The sequence below is a fragment of the Papio anubis genome, chromosome 16 (genome assembly GCF_008728515.1).
Source record: "Papio anubis isolate 15944 chromosome 16, Panubis1.0, whole genome shotgun sequence".
Lineage (NCBI taxonomy): Eukaryota > Metazoa > Chordata > Mammalia > Primates > Cercopithecidae > Papio > Papio anubis.
This window is the reverse complement of record NC_044991.1, coordinates 58,760,368-58,776,280: the sequence shown is the minus strand read 5'-3', so window position 1 is coordinate 58,776,280 and position 15,913 is coordinate 58,760,368. Positions and strand designations below refer to the sequence as shown.

General features: G+C 52.7%; 1 protein-coding gene across 3 annotated transcripts; it reads right to left on the bottom strand.

Annotated features, from left to right (window-relative positions):
* Positions 1 to 2,004: 2,004 nt before the first annotated feature.
* On the bottom strand, positions 2,005 to 14,599 carry LOC101020469. Of its 3 annotated transcripts, XM_031656643.1 has the most exons (6): positions 11,954 to 12,050; positions 10,808 to 10,889; positions 9,831 to 9,995; positions 6,576 to 6,707; positions 2,674 to 2,727; positions 2,170 to 2,255 (listed from the first exon to the last, which is right to left on the bottom strand). In XM_031656643.1, the coding sequence occupies exons 2-5, from the start codon at positions 10,887 to 10,889 to the stop codon at positions 2,690 to 2,692; spliced, it is 417 nt and encodes a 138-aa protein (XP_031512503.1). In that variant the 5' UTR covers positions 11,954 to 12,050; the 3' UTR covers positions 2,170 to 2,255; positions 2,674 to 2,689. The 3 variants fall into 3 exon arrangements, with proteins under 3 accessions (XP_009214648.1, XP_031512502.1, XP_031512503.1); XM_009216384.2 differs by lacking the exons at positions 2,674 to 2,727; positions 11,954 to 12,050 and adding an exon at positions 14,581 to 14,599 and having other exon boundaries at positions 2,005 to 2,255; XM_031656642.1 differs by lacking the exon at positions 2,674 to 2,727 and having other exon boundaries at positions 2,005 to 2,255; positions 11,954 to 12,049.
* Between the last annotated feature and the right edge of the window lie 1,314 nt (positions 14,600 to 15,913).

Below are 15,913 nucleotides of genomic sequence, written 5' to 3'. Positions count from 1 at the left end.
CCCCAGCACTTTGAGAGGCTGAGGCAGGAGGATCACTTGAGGCCAGGAGTTCGAGACCAGCCTGGACAACATAGCGGAGCCCTGTCTCTGCCAAAAAAAGCCGAGCATGGTGGCTCATGCCTGTAATCCCAGCACTTTGGGAGGCCAAGGTGGACAGATCATGAGGTCAGGAGTTTGAGACGAGCCTGGCCAGCATGGTGGAACCCTGTCTCTACTAAAAATAGAAAAAATTAGCTGGGCGTGGGGGCGGACGCCTGTAGTTGCAGCTACTCGGGAGGCTGAGGCAGGAGAATGGCGTGAACCCAGGGGGCAGAGCTTGCAGTGAGCAGAGATTGTGCCACTGCACTCCAGCCTGGGGGACAGAGCGAGACTCCATCTCCAAAAAATAAAATAAAATAAAATAACATAACATAACATAACATAACATAACATAACATAAAATAAAATAAAATAAAATACCATTGACCACGTGCGGTGGCTCACGCCTGTAATCCCAGCACTTTGGGAGGCCAAGGGAGGTGGATCACCTGAGGTCGGGAGTTCGAGACCACCCTGACCAACATGGAGAAACTCCGTCTCTACTAAAAATACAAAATTAGCTGGGCATGGTGGCACATGCTTGTAATCCCAGCTACCAGCGAGGCTGAGGCAGGCAGGAGAATCGGCTGAACCCGGGAGGCAGAAGTTGCGGTGAGCTGAGATTGCACTCCAGCCTGGGCAACAAGAGTGAAACTCTGTCTCAAAAAAAAAAAAAAAATTAGCTGGACATGGTAGTGTATACCTGTACCACTACTTGGGAGGCTGAGGTGGGAGTATCACATGAGCTCGAGAATTCAAGGATGCAGTGAGCCATGATCATGCCACTGCACTCCAGCCTGGGTGATAGAATGAGACCCTACCAAAAAAAAAGAAATGAAATACCACTTCTGGCCGGGCGCGGTGGCTCAAGCCTGTAATCCCAGCACTTTGGGAGGCCGAGATGGGATCACGAGGTCAGGAGGGTCCGAGACCATCCTGGCTAACCGCAGTTGAAACCCGTCTACTAAAATACAAAAAATAGCGAGGCGGTGGCTGAGGCGCCTGTAGTCCCAGCTACTCGGGAGGCTGAGGCGGAGAATGGCATGAACCGGGGCCGGAGCTTGCAGTGAGCTGAGATCCGGCCACTGCACTCCAGCCTGGGCAAATGAGACTCCGTCTCACAAAAAAAAAAAAAAAAAGAAATACCATTTCTTCCTAAAGGCCTTCACTACCAACCCCCAATCCCCTTTATCCTGTCCCCTCATGCTGCTTTGTTGTGTTTCTTCATGGCACTTATTACCATGTAACCTACAAGTTATTGCATTATTTTTTCATTTTTCTATCTCCCTGCATAGAGGAATGTCTCCTCCGTGAGGACAAGGTCTTTACCTGCTTGTTCACTGCTGCATCCCCAGGGCCTGGATTAGAACCTGGAACATAGTAGGTGCTCAGTATTTGTTTTTTGTTTTGTTTTTTGAGATGGAGTCTCTCTCTGTCGCCCAGGCTGTAGTGCAATGGTATGACCTCGGCTCACTGCAACCTCTGCCTCCTGAGTTCAAGCGATTCTCCTGCTTCAGGCTCCTGACCAGCTGGGACTACAGGCATGCACCACATTAGGCTAATTTTTGTGTTTTTTAGTAGAGACTGGGTTTCACCATATTGGCCAGGCTGGTCTTGAACTCCTGACCTCAAGTGATCCGCCCTCCTTGGCCTCCCAAAGTGCTGGGATTACAGGTGTGAGCCATCATGCCCGGCCAAGTATTTGTTAATTAGCTGAATAAAAGAGTGTCCTCACCTTTGATTAAGCCACTTGCTCCACCCCTGATGCCTTCCCTTCTTCTTGCCTTTCCTAAACCCACCTAAGCCCTGGCTCTAGCCCCCACTCCTCCAGGAAGCCCTCACTGACCAGATGAGTTCTGAGCCCTTCTTGCACTTCGCCTGGTAAAATGCCTAATTTTAGATGCCAAGTAAAGTCTGAAGTGGAGGTGAGAGGCAGAAGAGAACCAATCAGCTTTATTGGGGTTAAGGGCAGGGGAGGGGAGGTGCCGGCAGAGGCTCCCAGCCAGGGTGGAGCCGCAGGGAGACAGCTGGGGATGCAAGTCACTTCTTCCACTGCTTCTTCTCATAGTCCCAGTGGGAGGCCAGGCCCTGCACAGGATTGACCTTCATGTCCAGCATGCGCTGCAGCTGCTTGGCTTTCCATTCGTCCGTCAAGGTGATGGGCTTTGGAGGAAACACTGCAGGGAGTGCATGGGGGGCTCAGGATCCGGCCAGTCTTCCTCCACCAGCCAGGGTCTCCAGCCACCCTGTAGCCTCCCAGCTACTCCCAAGGCTGACGGTACAAGTTACTCCGGGGTTGGGGTATCCTGCACTGAGGCACTCCCTCCACCCTGTCTAGCCCAGCACCCCAGACTTTCTCCTAAAGCATCGCCCCAGGCACCTCTTGGTTCTGATCCCAGCTTTGCCTTAGACTCCAAGGACCGTGGGAGCCAGGCCAAGGTCCTTCCCAACTCAGTCGCCTTACCTACTTCTGTGGCCTGTGGTAATAAGAGCACTGATTTGAAGACTGCCTGAATCCAAATCCCAGCTCCACCACTCCCTTGCCCTATGACCTTCAACAAGTTACTTCACCTCTCTGAGCCTCAGTTTCCTTACCTGTCAAAAGCAGGTCCTATCCACTAGGATTGTGGGAACTGAGTATTTCCAAAGCTGTTGGCACAATGTTAGACAAATATTAAGCACCTGATACATGTTATCTACTATAATTATGTAATTACTGAGTTTGTTCCCACTTGCTGGGCAGGGTAAAGGATGAAATAATTCCTTTTACTTTCTAAGGGGGTTGAGAGTAGGAAGTAGGTAAGAGTGTTCACTTTAAAAATATGGGGACAGAGGCCGGTGATGGCCAAGCCTGTAATCCCAGCACTTTGGGAGGCCGAGGCAGGCGGATCCGAGGTCAGGAGGTCGAGACCATCCTGGCTAACACAGTGAAACCTCGTCTCTACTAAAAATACAAAACTTAGCCGGGCAGTGCTTGGCCCTGTAGTCTTAGCTACTCAGGAGGCTGAGGCAGGAGAATGGCGTGAACCAGGAGGCGGGCTTACCCAGTGAGCTGAGATCCGACCACTGCACTCCAGCCTGGGTGACAGAAGCGAGACTCCGTCTCAAAAAAAAAAAAAAAAAAAATATGGGGACAGGCAGCAGGGCGTGGTGGCTCATGCCTTTAATCACGCCCAGGCTGAGGTGGGCAGATCACTTGAGGTCAGGAGTTCGAGACTAGCCTGGCCTAGTCAAACCCTGTCTCTACTAAAAATACAAAAAATTAGCTGGGCGTAGTAGTGTATCCCGTTATCCCAGCTGCTCAGGAGGCTGAGGCAGGATAATTGGTTTAGTCTGGGAGGCACAGGTTGCACTGAGCCAAGATCATGCCACTACACTCCAGCCTGGGTGGCAGAAACAAGACTCTTTCTAAAAAAGGCGGGCGCGGTGAAGCCAAGCCTGTAATCCCAGCACTTTGGGAGGCCGAGGCGGGTGGATCCGCGAGGTCAAAGTCCGAGACCATCCCTGGCTAACATGGAGTGAAACCCGTCTCTACTAAAAATAACAAAAAACTAGCGAGGCGATGGCGGACGCCTGTAGTCCCAGCTACTTGGGAGGCTGGGGCAGGAGGAATGGTGTGAGGAACCGGGAGGACTTGCAGTGAGCTGAGAGATCGGCCACTGCACTCAGCCTGAGGCTGACAGAGCAAGACTCCGTCTCAAAAAAAAAAAAAAAAAAAAAAAAAGGCCAGTAGCGGTGGCTCAAGCCTGTAATCCCAGCACTTTGGGGAGGCGAGACAGAAGCGGATCACGAGGTCAGGAGGTCGAGACCATCTGGCTAGCCACAGTGAAACCCGTCTCTACTAAAAAAAATATATATATATACAAAAACTAGCGAGGCAGTGGCGGCGCCCTATAGTCCCAGTTACTGGGAGGCTGAGGAGGCAGGAGAAATGGTAAACCAGGCCCGGGCTTGCAGTGAGCTGAGATCCGGCCACTGTACTCCAGCCTGGGCCACAGAGCAAGACTCCATCTCAAAAAAAAAAAAGAAAGAAAGAAAAAATGGGGGAGGCAGGTGCAATGGCGTGTGCCTATGGTCTCAGTTACTCAGGAGGCCAAGATGGGAGGATTACTTTTTTTTTTTTTTTGAGACAGAAATCTCTATGCATGGCAGGGAATGCAGGCGGATCTCAACTCACTACAGCGCCTCCCGAGGACCCCACCATTCTCTGCCTCAGCCAATAAACCTGACCGCCACCTGCAGCCCGGCCAAGGTGCCTGTGAGGCGGGGAACTCCTGTGCACCAGGATGGTCTCGTCTCCTGACTTAAATCTATAGTCACTGGGGATCCCCAGGCACGAGCCACTTCCAACTGAGGAGGATATAAACCCGAGGGTCTAAAGGTCACAAGCTTGGGCAACATAGAAAAACCCCTGTCTCTTTTTTTTAAAAAAAAAAAAGAAAAAAATCTGGTGGGAGAGGCAATACTTAACCTAAAAGCTGAAAGCACTCATAGAGGCATTTTAGGCACCTTGATGTGTGGATGGGGACAGGAAAGGCCTGGAGGCCCGAGCTCCCAATAGCTCTCATACCTTACTTTCTGGTCCACCTGGTCCTGAGGCTGACTCAGCCTTCCTGACCTCCATCCCTGGTACATTCTATCCCAGGAGCGGAGCAGGAAGGGAACAACCTTTATGAGCATCGACTATGTGCTAAGCACTAGGCTAGACTAGCCCTTCCAGGATGCACGGGAGGTGCTGAGCCTTCCACTGGTCTACCAGAGGGATGGGCAGTTAAAATAAAAATTGCTGGGCCGATGTGGTGGCTCACGCCTGTAATCCCAGCGCTTTGGGAGGCCAAAGTGGGTGGATCACAAGGTTAGGAATTCAAGACCAGCCTGGCCAATATGGTGAAACCCCATCTCTACTAAAAATATAAAAATTAGCTGGATGTGGTGGCATGCACCTGTAGTCCCAGCTGCTCAGGAGGCTGAGGCAGAAGAATCGCTTGAACCCAGGAGGCGGAGGTTGCAGTGAGCTGGGATCACGCCACTGCATTCTAGCCTGGGTAACAGAGCAAGACTCCATCTCAAATAAATGAATTAATTAATTTAATTAAATAATTATTGGAGTCAGACCGGGTACGGTGGCTCATGCCTATAACCCCAGCACTTTGGGAGGCCAAGACAGGCGGATCACAAGGTCAGAAGTTCGAGATCAGTCTGGCCAACATGGTGAAACCCCATCTCTACTGAAAATACAAAACTTAGCTGGGCATGGTGGCGGGCGCCTGTAATCCCAGCTACCTGGTAGGCTGAGGCAGGAGAATCGCTTGAAACCAGAAGGCGGAGGTTGCAGTGAGCCGAGACCGCACCACTAAAGAACAAAACTCTCTCTCAAAAAAAAAAAAAAAAAAATTGTTGGGGTTGGGGTCTACCACCAGAGTGTCTGACCAGTGGAGCTGAGAATATGCATTTCTAGCAAGTTCCTAGGTGGTGCTATTGGTACACAGAGAACACTTTTGAGAACCACTCTTCAGAGGTAATAAAAGCTCAGCTGTACATGTGACTACCCAGCTAAAGACTATATTTCCCAGCTTCCCTTGTAGCCAGATGATCACATGATCATTTCTCAGCCTATATCATGTGAGAAGAAGTGGTTTGAGCAACTTCTAGGCCTCAAAGAGGAGCCTATTTTCCCTTTCCCTTTTTTCCTTGGCTGGAATGTAGGCTTGATGGCAGGAGCTGGAGCAGCCATCTTGCATGTCAAGGATGCAGAGCAACAAGACAGAAGGAGCCTGCATTGTGGAGTCCCCACATTTGTCTGGATTGCTTCTCTGCCCTTGTTGTGAGAAAGGAATAAACCATTATCTAATTTAAGCTCTTGTAAGTTGGGGACTCTGTTACAGTAGCTGAAGCAATATATTGAAAAACAGGCCAGGCGTGGTGGCTCATGCTTGTAATCCTAGCACTTTGGGAGTTCGAAGCAGGCAGATCACTTGAGGCCAGGAGTTTGAGACCAGCCTGGCCAACATGGCGAACCCTGTCTCTACTAAAAATACAAAAATTAGTCAGGCATGGTGGTACACTCCTGTAGTCCCAGCTACTCGGGAGGCTGAGGCAGGGGAATCACTTGAACTGTGGAGGCAGAGGTTCCGTGTATGTATATATATATATATACACCGAAAAACACATAGTTCATACACAACAATCGGTTACAACACCATTCATGACTATGAGCCAAACACTGGCCTATAGCCCTCTCTCATTAAAATCCTCTTAAGTACCCTGAAATGGAACATTACTATTTCCATTTTACAGATGAGGAAACTGAGGCCCAGAGAGGTAAAGTTCCTACATTCAAACCTAGACAGCCATGCTCTGCCCTTCACACTACACCTCTTCAGACATTTTCAGCTCTTCAGATGAGTGCCAGCATGGTTCCTTTAAGAAACCATCTGGTGGCCGTGACCACAAGGTCACGGCCCAGGATTGCATCTAGATGAGGTGTTGCTACTCACTGTAGACCCGCTGCCACCAAATCACCAGAGCTGCGAATCCAAAGAAGAAGAAGACGCAACCCATCACTGTCTTCCACTCATTGGAGCGACGGTTCATCTCTGCAAAGGTCTCATTGAACTGGAGCCGGTACACTGGAGGCAATTGGGGGGAAGGGGGGAAGGGCCTCAGGTGCATCCACTCTAAGTGATCCCTGGCTTCTGCCTCCCTGCAGCAGATGCTGTTCATTCAGCAAATTCTTACGGAGCATGTACTATATGCACAGCATGACCAAGAACTGGTGACAGCAGTGAGTAAGCCAGATGAAAATCCCTGCCCTTGTCGAGTTAAGAGGGGAGACTGTGGCAAATGCTTCAGGCAAACAGTTGGGTGGCCAGGGAAGGTGTCTCAGAGGAGGTGACATTGGAACTGAGGCTTGAAAAATCAATGGGAGAAAACTGGTGAAAACCAGAAGGAAATGCAAAGACCCAGAAGCAGGAAGTGGGTAGGAAAAGAGTGAAGTGAGGACCACTGTGGCTGGAGTGAAATGAGCAAAAGAGAGGGAATTTAGCAAATGAGAGGCTGGCCAGAGCCGGTTCACACAGGACCTTGTCAGAATCCATGGAGAAGAAACTGGATTTCATTTCAACAGAATTAGGGAGGGGGCCAGGCATGGTGGCTCATGCCTATAATCCCAGAATTCTGGGAGACCAAGACAGGTGGACTGCTTGAGTCCAAGAGTTCGAGACAATCCTAGGCAATATAGCGAGATCCTGTTCCTACAAAAAATTTTAAAATTAGCCAGGTAAGGCTGGGCGCGGTGGCTCACGCCTGTAATCTCAGCACTTTGGAAGGCTGAGGCGCGTGGATCACAAGGTCAGGAGATCGAGACCATCCTGGCTAACATGGTGAAAACCCGTCTCTACTAAAAATACAAAAAATTAACCGGGCATAGTGGCAGGCACCTGTAATCCCAGCTCCTCGGGAGGCGGAGGCAGGAGAATGGCGTGAACCAGGGAGACGGAGCTTGCAGTGAGCCGAGATTGCACCACTGCACTCCAGCCTGGGAGACAGAGCAAGACTCCATCTCAAAAAAATAAATAATAAAAAAATAAATAAATAATAAAAAATTAGCCAGGTACAGTGGCATGTGCCTGTGGTCCCAGCCACTCGAGAGGCTGAGGCAGAAGGACTGCTTGACCCTAGGAGTTTGAGGCTACAGTGAGCAAGGATCCCATACAGTGCTGTCTTAGCCAGGGCAACAGGGTGAGACCGTTTCTTTTTTCTTTTTTGAGACAGTCTCACTCTGCTGCTGAGGTTGGAGTATGTGATCTCATGCCCGCCTGCCCTGGAAGAGGTCTGACAAGACTCAAGGCATTTGGCCTGGCATGATGGCTCATGCCTGTAATCCCAGTGCTTTGGGAGGCCGAGGCAGGAGAATTGCTTGAGCCCAGGAGTTCAAGAGCAGCCTGAGCAACCATAGTGAGACTGCTCTGTCTCTACAGAAATATAAATAAATAAATAAATAAATAAATAGCCGGCATGGTAGCTCACACCTGTAATCCCAGCACTTTAGGCTGAGGCAGGTGGATCATGAGATCAGGAGTTCGAGACCAGTCTGGCCAACCTGGTGAAACCCTGTCTCTACAAAAAATACAAAAAAAATAGCCAGGTGTGGTGGTGCCCGCCTGTAGTCTCAGCTACTCAGGAGGCCAAAGCAGGAGGATCTCTTGAACCCAAGTGGCAGAGGTTGCAGTGAGCCGACATGGGGCCACTGTACTCCAGCCTGGGTGACAGAGACCCTGTCTCAAAAGAAAAAAAAGAAAAAAAAAGTTGTTTAACTGATCTGTGAGGCTACACTGCAATGCACCAAGCATCCCACCAAATCTTCAGTGTAGCTAATGTGGTATAGCAGCTAAGGGTGAAACCCCTGGTGCCTGTCTGTGTGGTTTCAAATCTTGCCTCCACCACTCTCTAGCCGTGCGACCACTGCAAGTGACTGCACTTCACTGAGTTGAGGCTCTCAAATGTGAGCTAATGAGAGCACCTACCTCCACAGCGGTGCCTGCTACCTGTAAGCGTGCAGTACATATTAGGGGTGGTGCTCATGACCATCTTGCCTGGCGAATGTCCGTCATTTATTTTTCTCTCTCTCTCTCTCTCTTTTTTTTTCTTTTTTCCCCCAGACAGGGTCTCACTTTGTTACCCAGGCTGGAGTGCAATGCAGTGGCACAATCACAGCTCACTGCAGCCTCAACTCCCCTGGGCTCAAGCGATCCTCCTGCCTCAGCCTCCCGAATAGCTGGGACCACAGGCATGTGCCACCACGCTCAGATAAAGAGTGTCAATTTCTGAAATGAAGAGAAAACCAAGATATGTGTGTGTGTGTGTGTGTGTGTGAGAGAGAGAGAGAAACAGAGACAGAGAGAGAGAGAGGGAGAGAGGAAAGGTGTTGAGAGAGGGCTGGAAATGCAAGCTCACAGGCAGAAAGGGAGCCTGGCTGGCTCACAGCTGCATTCCCAGTGCATGGTATTGCAGTAGGTGCTCAATAAGATGTTGACTGAATGAATGAATTTGAGAAGCATGAACCTTTCCCCACTAGGAATCCTTTGAAATCTTGGAAGTCAGGCTGAGTGTTCCCATTCATGGAATGAGAATAAGGTGCTCCAAATATCAAAGGGTCAGCTCAGGGATGCTCTGGTGGACATGACAAGGGACCACACATCCCTCCAGTCTCCCAGGGTCAGAGGGCTCCTCCCCAACCACCTCACCTGCCTCTCTCTGTTCCATCTCCCCTACATCACTCAATTCCAGGAGCCTCCACAGTCTCCTGCTCTGGACACCCTTCCCCATGCAGTTCCCACTCCCTGGCAGTGCCCTCCTCTTCACCCTTAAAGGCCAGCTGGAATGTGCCCTCCTCTGGGAGGTCCACCAAGATTTCATCTCACAGTCCTTGAACACACCTCACCCTAGTCACATATTCTGTATTACAATTATTGGGGTCTGTACTGGTTTTCCCTGCGGGACTGGGAGCACCATGGGGACAGGAACTATCCAGGTGATTCACCTCTTGTCCCCAGCATTGCCTAACATCAGGCTATGCACAAATAGGTGAGTGAATAAAGAAACGAACAAAGGCATAAACTTCACCCCTTAGGTGTTTGGAGGTTTCTGGCTGTCTTGGGGGCCTCTCTCTGCCCTCTGATCCCTGACAGGCCCTTCTTTCCAAAGTTACGCCCCAACCCACTCTCTCCAGCCAGCCCCACCCTGACACCTACGGGCCACCTTTTCGGCGTGGGTCAGCAGGGTCCAGCTTCCCTTCTCCTTCTCCTTCAGGGCCTGCTGCTCAGCGTTGAGTTCTGTGCAGAAGGGCTCTTCTGGCATGGGGTAGTGGCGCTGGGCATAGCAGTTGGTGTAGCGGGGCGTCTTCCCCCCACCACAGGCTGGAGACACAATGGAGGGAGCTGAGTCCAGGCTGCCCCTTGGACACCCTATCTCTAACTATATTAATAAAGAAAGTGGCCGGGCTTGGTGGCTCACGCCTGTAATCCCAGCACTTTGGGAGGCCGAGGCGGGTGGATTGCAAGGTCAGGAGTTCGAGACCAGCCTGGCCAAGATGGTGAAACCCCGCCTCTACTAAAAATACAAAAATTAGCCAGGCGCAGTGGTGGGCACCTATAATCCCAACTACTCGGGAGGCTGAGTCAGAAGAATCGTTTGAACCCAGGAGGTGGAGGTTGCAGTGAGCTGAGATCACGCCACTGAACACTCTAGCCTCGGCGACAGAGCAAGACTCTGTCTCAAAAAAAAAAAATGGTTTATAATAGCTTGGGGTACTAGCAAGGGCTCAATAAATGTTTCTTTGTTATTCTCCATGGGTCAGCAAGGCCCTTCTGCTATCTGGCTGAAGTCTCTCCTGCTTTAGGTCTCTTTCTTCTTACTAGCATTCAAACTAGGGTCTGGAAAGGAGGAATCAGGGTCCAAGGTTCTGTCAGCATCCTCCACCTCAGGACAAAAGACCTAGGGACCTGAGGCTTGGGGGCGGGCTCCTAAGGAAGCTTGGAATGGAGATGGCCACTGTCTGCTCACCCCACGGACTCCATTTCCTGGAGAAACTTGGCCTGGGACCAAGGAGTGGGATCATAGGAAGTGTGGTAGGAACAGGCCCAGGGTGGCATGGAAGGGCAAAAGGGGCAGAGGGGACCCCTGCCACTATCTCTGGAGTTAGGCTGGGAGGAAGGACTCCAGGTCTCACCGGTGCCTTCTGAGCTGTGCATCCCTCGTCTTCCACGTCCACCTTTCCTCAGCACCAAGCTCCAAGCAGCTTTGGGCAGCATCTGGGGGCATGAAGGTATAGATGAGTTCTGCCCCCACATCACCCTCTGCCCCCAAACCTTAGGGCCAGACGGAGAAACCCTTTTCCACTGGTATGGTAGTGGTAGGGATCCCAGGGTTTCAAGGTCGCCCTCATGCCCTTGACCCTTCTAATTTTGTCTGATATCCCTGGGAAGTGGGGGCAATGGGGGTCCTAGACCTTTGGAGCCCCTTCTTAGGACCTCAATTCACACATCTGAGAAGTGGGAGGAGGCCTAAGTCTTGGGCCAGGGTCTGAAGAGTTTGAGGCTGAGGGCTTGGGTTCTAGTGCCAGCCCCAGCTCAGTCTGGCCAGACTAGAGAACTCTGCTCAGTTGTTTGCTCCCCAGAGGAAGCTGGGTGGGGGTCCAGGTTGAGAGGGAGCAGGTCCCGAGGCTGTCTTCCCTGCCCAGCACAGGCAGAACAGACAGACCGTCTGGCCCCCACCTCTTCCCCCATAATTGGCCGCCTACGTGCACACAGCCCTGCTCTGCTGGATCTGGTTGGGGGTGGGGGACTGGGCTCAGCCAGACCGGCTAAGCCCAGTCCCCCACCCCCAGGGAAGACTCAGGGTTTGGCATCCATGGGGGTGGGGAGGGGCTTTAGAGGATAGGGACTTAACTGGGTCAGAGGGAGGGAGACACACATCTGGGGAAAAGAAGGGGATCCCACATCTAGGGGGAGAGAGGGACACCCAACAAATAGAGTGAGGGAGGGGGCACATGACAGGTGATAAGTGGGAGGGGGCGGCCCGCACTTCTAGAAAAGAGGAGCTCCGGCCAGTGATTATGATTAGTGGGTGGGAGAGCTCCACATATCCAGAGAGGGAGGGTGTAATCTGTATTTGGGGAAAAAGATGGCATACATATGCAGACGGAGGACTCCCCAGGAACCCTCAACTCTAACCTGCATGAAGCCCCCCAACCCTCTAAGACAGGGACCACTCGGGGCGCGACCCAGCGGCGAAGGCAGGAGACCGAGCCGAGCCCCTGACGCGCGGGCTTGGGTTGCGGGGCTTGGGTTGCGGGGTCCTCCGCCAACTCACTCACCTCGCGGGCTCGGCAGCGGGAGTGCGACCTGGGTCTGCCCAGAGAGCAAGTGAGAACCCGCTGCGGAGGGACCTGAGCGCGGGCGCCCGCCCCCGGCCCGCCCCACAGCCTTTCAGGGCCGCCCCCGCGTGGGAACGTCCTGCTTCGGCTGGGCGTGGGAGCGCACAGCCCGCGTCCCTGGGGGCACCCCGGCCCACAGCTTGGGGGGAGGGACTGCAGAGCGACTCCTGCATCAGTGTCCCTACCCCTGGGGTCCTGCCTCTGGAGACCCTCTGCAGACAGTAGTCCCAAGAGCAGGGTCTCCCCGCCTCCTCCACACGTTCCCTCCTTGCTGTTTCTCCCACCTGGGATGTTCTCTTCAGGCCTTTAAAGACACAAACCTTCCAGCTAGGCCCAAAGCCTCCTACTCCAGAAACATCTTTTAGGCCAAGCGCTGTGGCTCAGGCCTGTAATCCCAGCACTTTGGGAGGCTGAGGCGGGCGGATCACCTAAGGTCAGGAGTTCGAGACCACCCTGGCCAACGTGGCAAAACCCCATCTCTACTAAAAATACAAAAATTAGCCGGGTGTGGTGGCATGCGCCTGTAGTCCCAGCTACTCGGGAGGCTGAGGCAGGAGAATCGCTCAAACCCGGGAGGCAGAGGTTGCAGTGAGCCGAGATCCCACCATTGCACTCCAGCCTGGGCAACAAGAGCAAAACTCCATCTCAAAACAACAATAAAACCAACAATAAAAGAAGAGAGGTCATCTTGGCCAGAGTGTCATGGTTAAAGGGGAGGCTGGATGGAGGGAGAGGTGGGCTGGACCACCAAGAAGGACCTGTAGGTCATGGTGAGGAGCTTGGATTTTATTTAAAGAAGGTGATTAAACTGGCGTGGTGGCACACCTGTGTAGTCCCAGCTACTCAGGAGGCTGGGGTGGGAGGTGGAGGTTGCAGTGAGCTGAGATCACACCACTGCTCTCCAACCTGGGCAACAGAATGAGACCCTGTCTCAATAAATAAATAAAATAAAATAAAATAAAAAGAAGGTGGGAGGCAACCAAAGTTAAGAAAAGGAGTGAGGCCGGGCGCGGTGGCTCACGCCTGTAATCCCAGCACTTTGGGAGGCCGAGGCGGGCGGATCACAAGGTCAGGAGTTTGAGACCACAGTGAAACCCCGTCTCTACTAAAAATACAAAAAAATTAGCCGGGCGCAGTGGCGGGCGCCTGTAGTCCCAGCTACTTGGGAGGCTGAGGCAGGAGAATGGCAGGAACCCAGGAGGCGGAGCTTGCAGTGAGCCGAGATCGCGCCACTGCACTCCAGCCAGGGGAACAGAGCGAGACTCCGTCTCAAAAAAAAAAAAAAAAAAAAAAAAAGAAAAAAAAAAAAAAAAAAGAAAAGGAGTGATGTGTTCGAATGGAGCAGAGCACGAGTTCAGTAAATGTGTCCCGGGACTGTCAGTATACGGATGGCAGATGAATGGGCGAGGGCTGGGGGTCCCCTCGGTGGCCTGGAAACAAGAGCTTTCCAGGTCTCCCTGCTCTAGGTCCCTGAGGTATGCCCAGCCCCCATGCCTTCCGTCAGGGTTCCTATACCCTAACGAGGCCATAGCGGCCTGCTCCAGACAGTCTCTAAAGACTGGCCAGGTGTGGTGGCTCACGCCTGTAATCTCAGTACTTTGGGAGGCCAAGGCGGGCAGATCACTTGAGGTCAGAAGTTCGAGACTAGCCTGGCCAAAATGAAGAAAACCTATCTTGCTGGGCGCGGTGGCTCATGCCTGTTATCCCAGCACTTCAGGAGGCTGAGGTAGGCGGATCACACACAACGTCAGGAGATCAAGACCATCCTGGCTAACATGGTGAAACTTCGTCTCTACTAAAAACATAAAAAATTAGCCGGGCATGGTGGCAGGCGCCTGTATTCCCAGCTACTTGGGAGGCTGAGGCGGGAGAATGGTGTGAACCCGGGAGGCGGAGGTTGCAGTGAGCCAAGATCGAGCCACCGCACTCCAGCCTGGGCGACAGAGCGAGACTCCGTCTCAATCAATCAATCAATCAATCAATGGAGGGGGCTTAGTCCTGGGGGCAGATGAGCCTAGAAGGCGAGGGGCTCAAGGGAAGGTGTTAGAGGGACCCTAGAGTGCACATCACCTCCATTCTGGACGGTGCCAGAGACAAATCTTTGAGAAGGCAGCTTGGGAGTCTTCCAGAGTTCCATGAGACGTCCAGCTCCCAGAACTGGCCAGGTTGGGCCCACTGCTGGTCACTTTGGGAGCTGCTCCTCCCCTTCCCCAACCAAAGTAATTCCAAATGTGAGACCCCCAAAAGGACCATCTTGGCCGGGCTTGGTGGTTCATGCCTGTACTCCCAGCACTTTGAGAGACCGAGGAGGGTGGATCATCTGAGGTCAGGAGCTCGAGACCAGCCTGGCCAACATGGCGAAACCTTGTCTCTACTAAAAAGACAAAAATTAGCCAGGCGTGGTGGGGGGCACCTGTAATCTCAGCTACTCGGGAGGCTGAGGCAGGAGAATCGCTTGCACCCCGGAGGCGGAGGTGGCAGTGAGCCGAGATCACACCACTGCACTGCAGCCTGGCCCGCAGAGTGAGACTCCCTTTCCAAAGAAAAAAAAAAAGACCACCCCTTACCTCTTGGTTGCTGAGCACGGTGTTCTATAGAGTAGTCCTATGGACAGAGGACAGGGGAAGACGCTTCTTTAAGAATCTGGAGGCCGGGCGCGGTGGCTCAAGCCTGTAATCCCAGCACTTTGGGAGGCCGAGGCGGGCGGATCACGAGGTCAGGAGATCGAGACCATCCTGGCTAACATGGCGAAACCCCGTCTCTACTAAAAATACAAAAAAACTAGCCGGGCGTGGTGGCGGGCGCCTGTAGTCCCAGCTACTCGGAGGCTGAGGCAGGAGAATGGCCTGAACCTGGGAGGCGGAGCTTGCAGTGAGCCGAGATCGCGCCACTGCACTCCAGCCTGGGTGACACAGCACGAGACTCCGTCTCAAAAAAAAAAAAAAAAAAAGAATCTGGAGGAAAAACCATGGCTTTTTTTTTTTTTTTTAAAGCTTTGTAGAGACAGGGTCTTATTATGTTGCCCAGGCTAGTCTTGAACTCCTGAGCTCAAGGGATCCTCCTGCCTTGGTCTTCCAAAGTGCTTGGGATTATAGGCGTGAGCCACCACGCCAGGCAGAAGCTGATGAGTCTTGCCAGACCTTTTTCAGGGTGGCTGGGAGGGTGGTGGCTGCACTGGAGTGAGTGGCCTGTGTCTATGCATGGCTCTACTACAGCCACTCTGAGTGGCCAAGCGGCACCATTTCTGGGTCTAATCTTCCCCGCCCCCCTCAGTTTCACAGGGTCTCCCAAGGGAAGGCATTTGGGAAAGGCGTCCCTCTGTTCTTCCCTGCGCTCTTCCGCCCCAGCCTCTGTGGGAACATCAGGTTCCAGAAGTTGAGTGATGCTGTGATAAGGAACATCTGTGGGAGAAGCCCACCCTTGGGCTGAGAGCCATGGGGTAGAGGCAGGCCCTGAGCAGCTCACAGTGAATACAGCCTGCAGGACGATTGCGGAGCCTCCTTTCGAGGTCCTGAACCTGGGAAGAGATGGACTGTCCCTTAAGGCAGGCCACTCGGGGTCCCAAAGCCAAGGAATAAGGGTCTTCTGGAACCCTGGTGGGTCCAAGGGTGGAGAGGGCTCCGGAGAGGGCATTCAGGCCACTTGCCACAACAGGGCCGACATGCCGAGAGCTCTGGGACAGGTTAAGACCTGCCAACAGGAGGGATGGCAGCTCACACTCACTTGGTCGGCTCCAGGGAGACCCCCAGATTCTGCCCAGACGCTAAGACCTGAGCCACAGCCTCAGCATCCCCCTGCCAACAAGACCCCCACCCAGGCTCTAGGTTTCACAGAGGACCCACCTCCAGCCTGCCAGCCTAGAGGGGATACTGCGGAAGAGCTAGGCCTCACGCAGGACCC

What these genes read in the sequence shown, in the direction of transcription:
- LOC101020469 (XM_009216384.2), bottom strand. Translation starts at nt 10,889, where the DNA reads ATGCTGCCCAAAGCTGCTTGGAGCTTGGTGCTGAGGAAAGGTGGACGT. An exon ending in GCACAGCTCAGAAGGCACCG is followed by an intron (nt 9,996 to 10,807) that starts GTGAGACCTGGA and finishes TTGTGTCTCCAG; the next exon opens with CCTGTGGTGGGGGGAAGACG. An exon ending in CCACGCCGAAAAGGTGGCCC is followed by an intron (nt 6,708 to 9,830) that starts GTAGGTGTCAGG and finishes AATTGCCTCCAG; the next exon opens with TGTACCGGCTCCAGTTCAAT.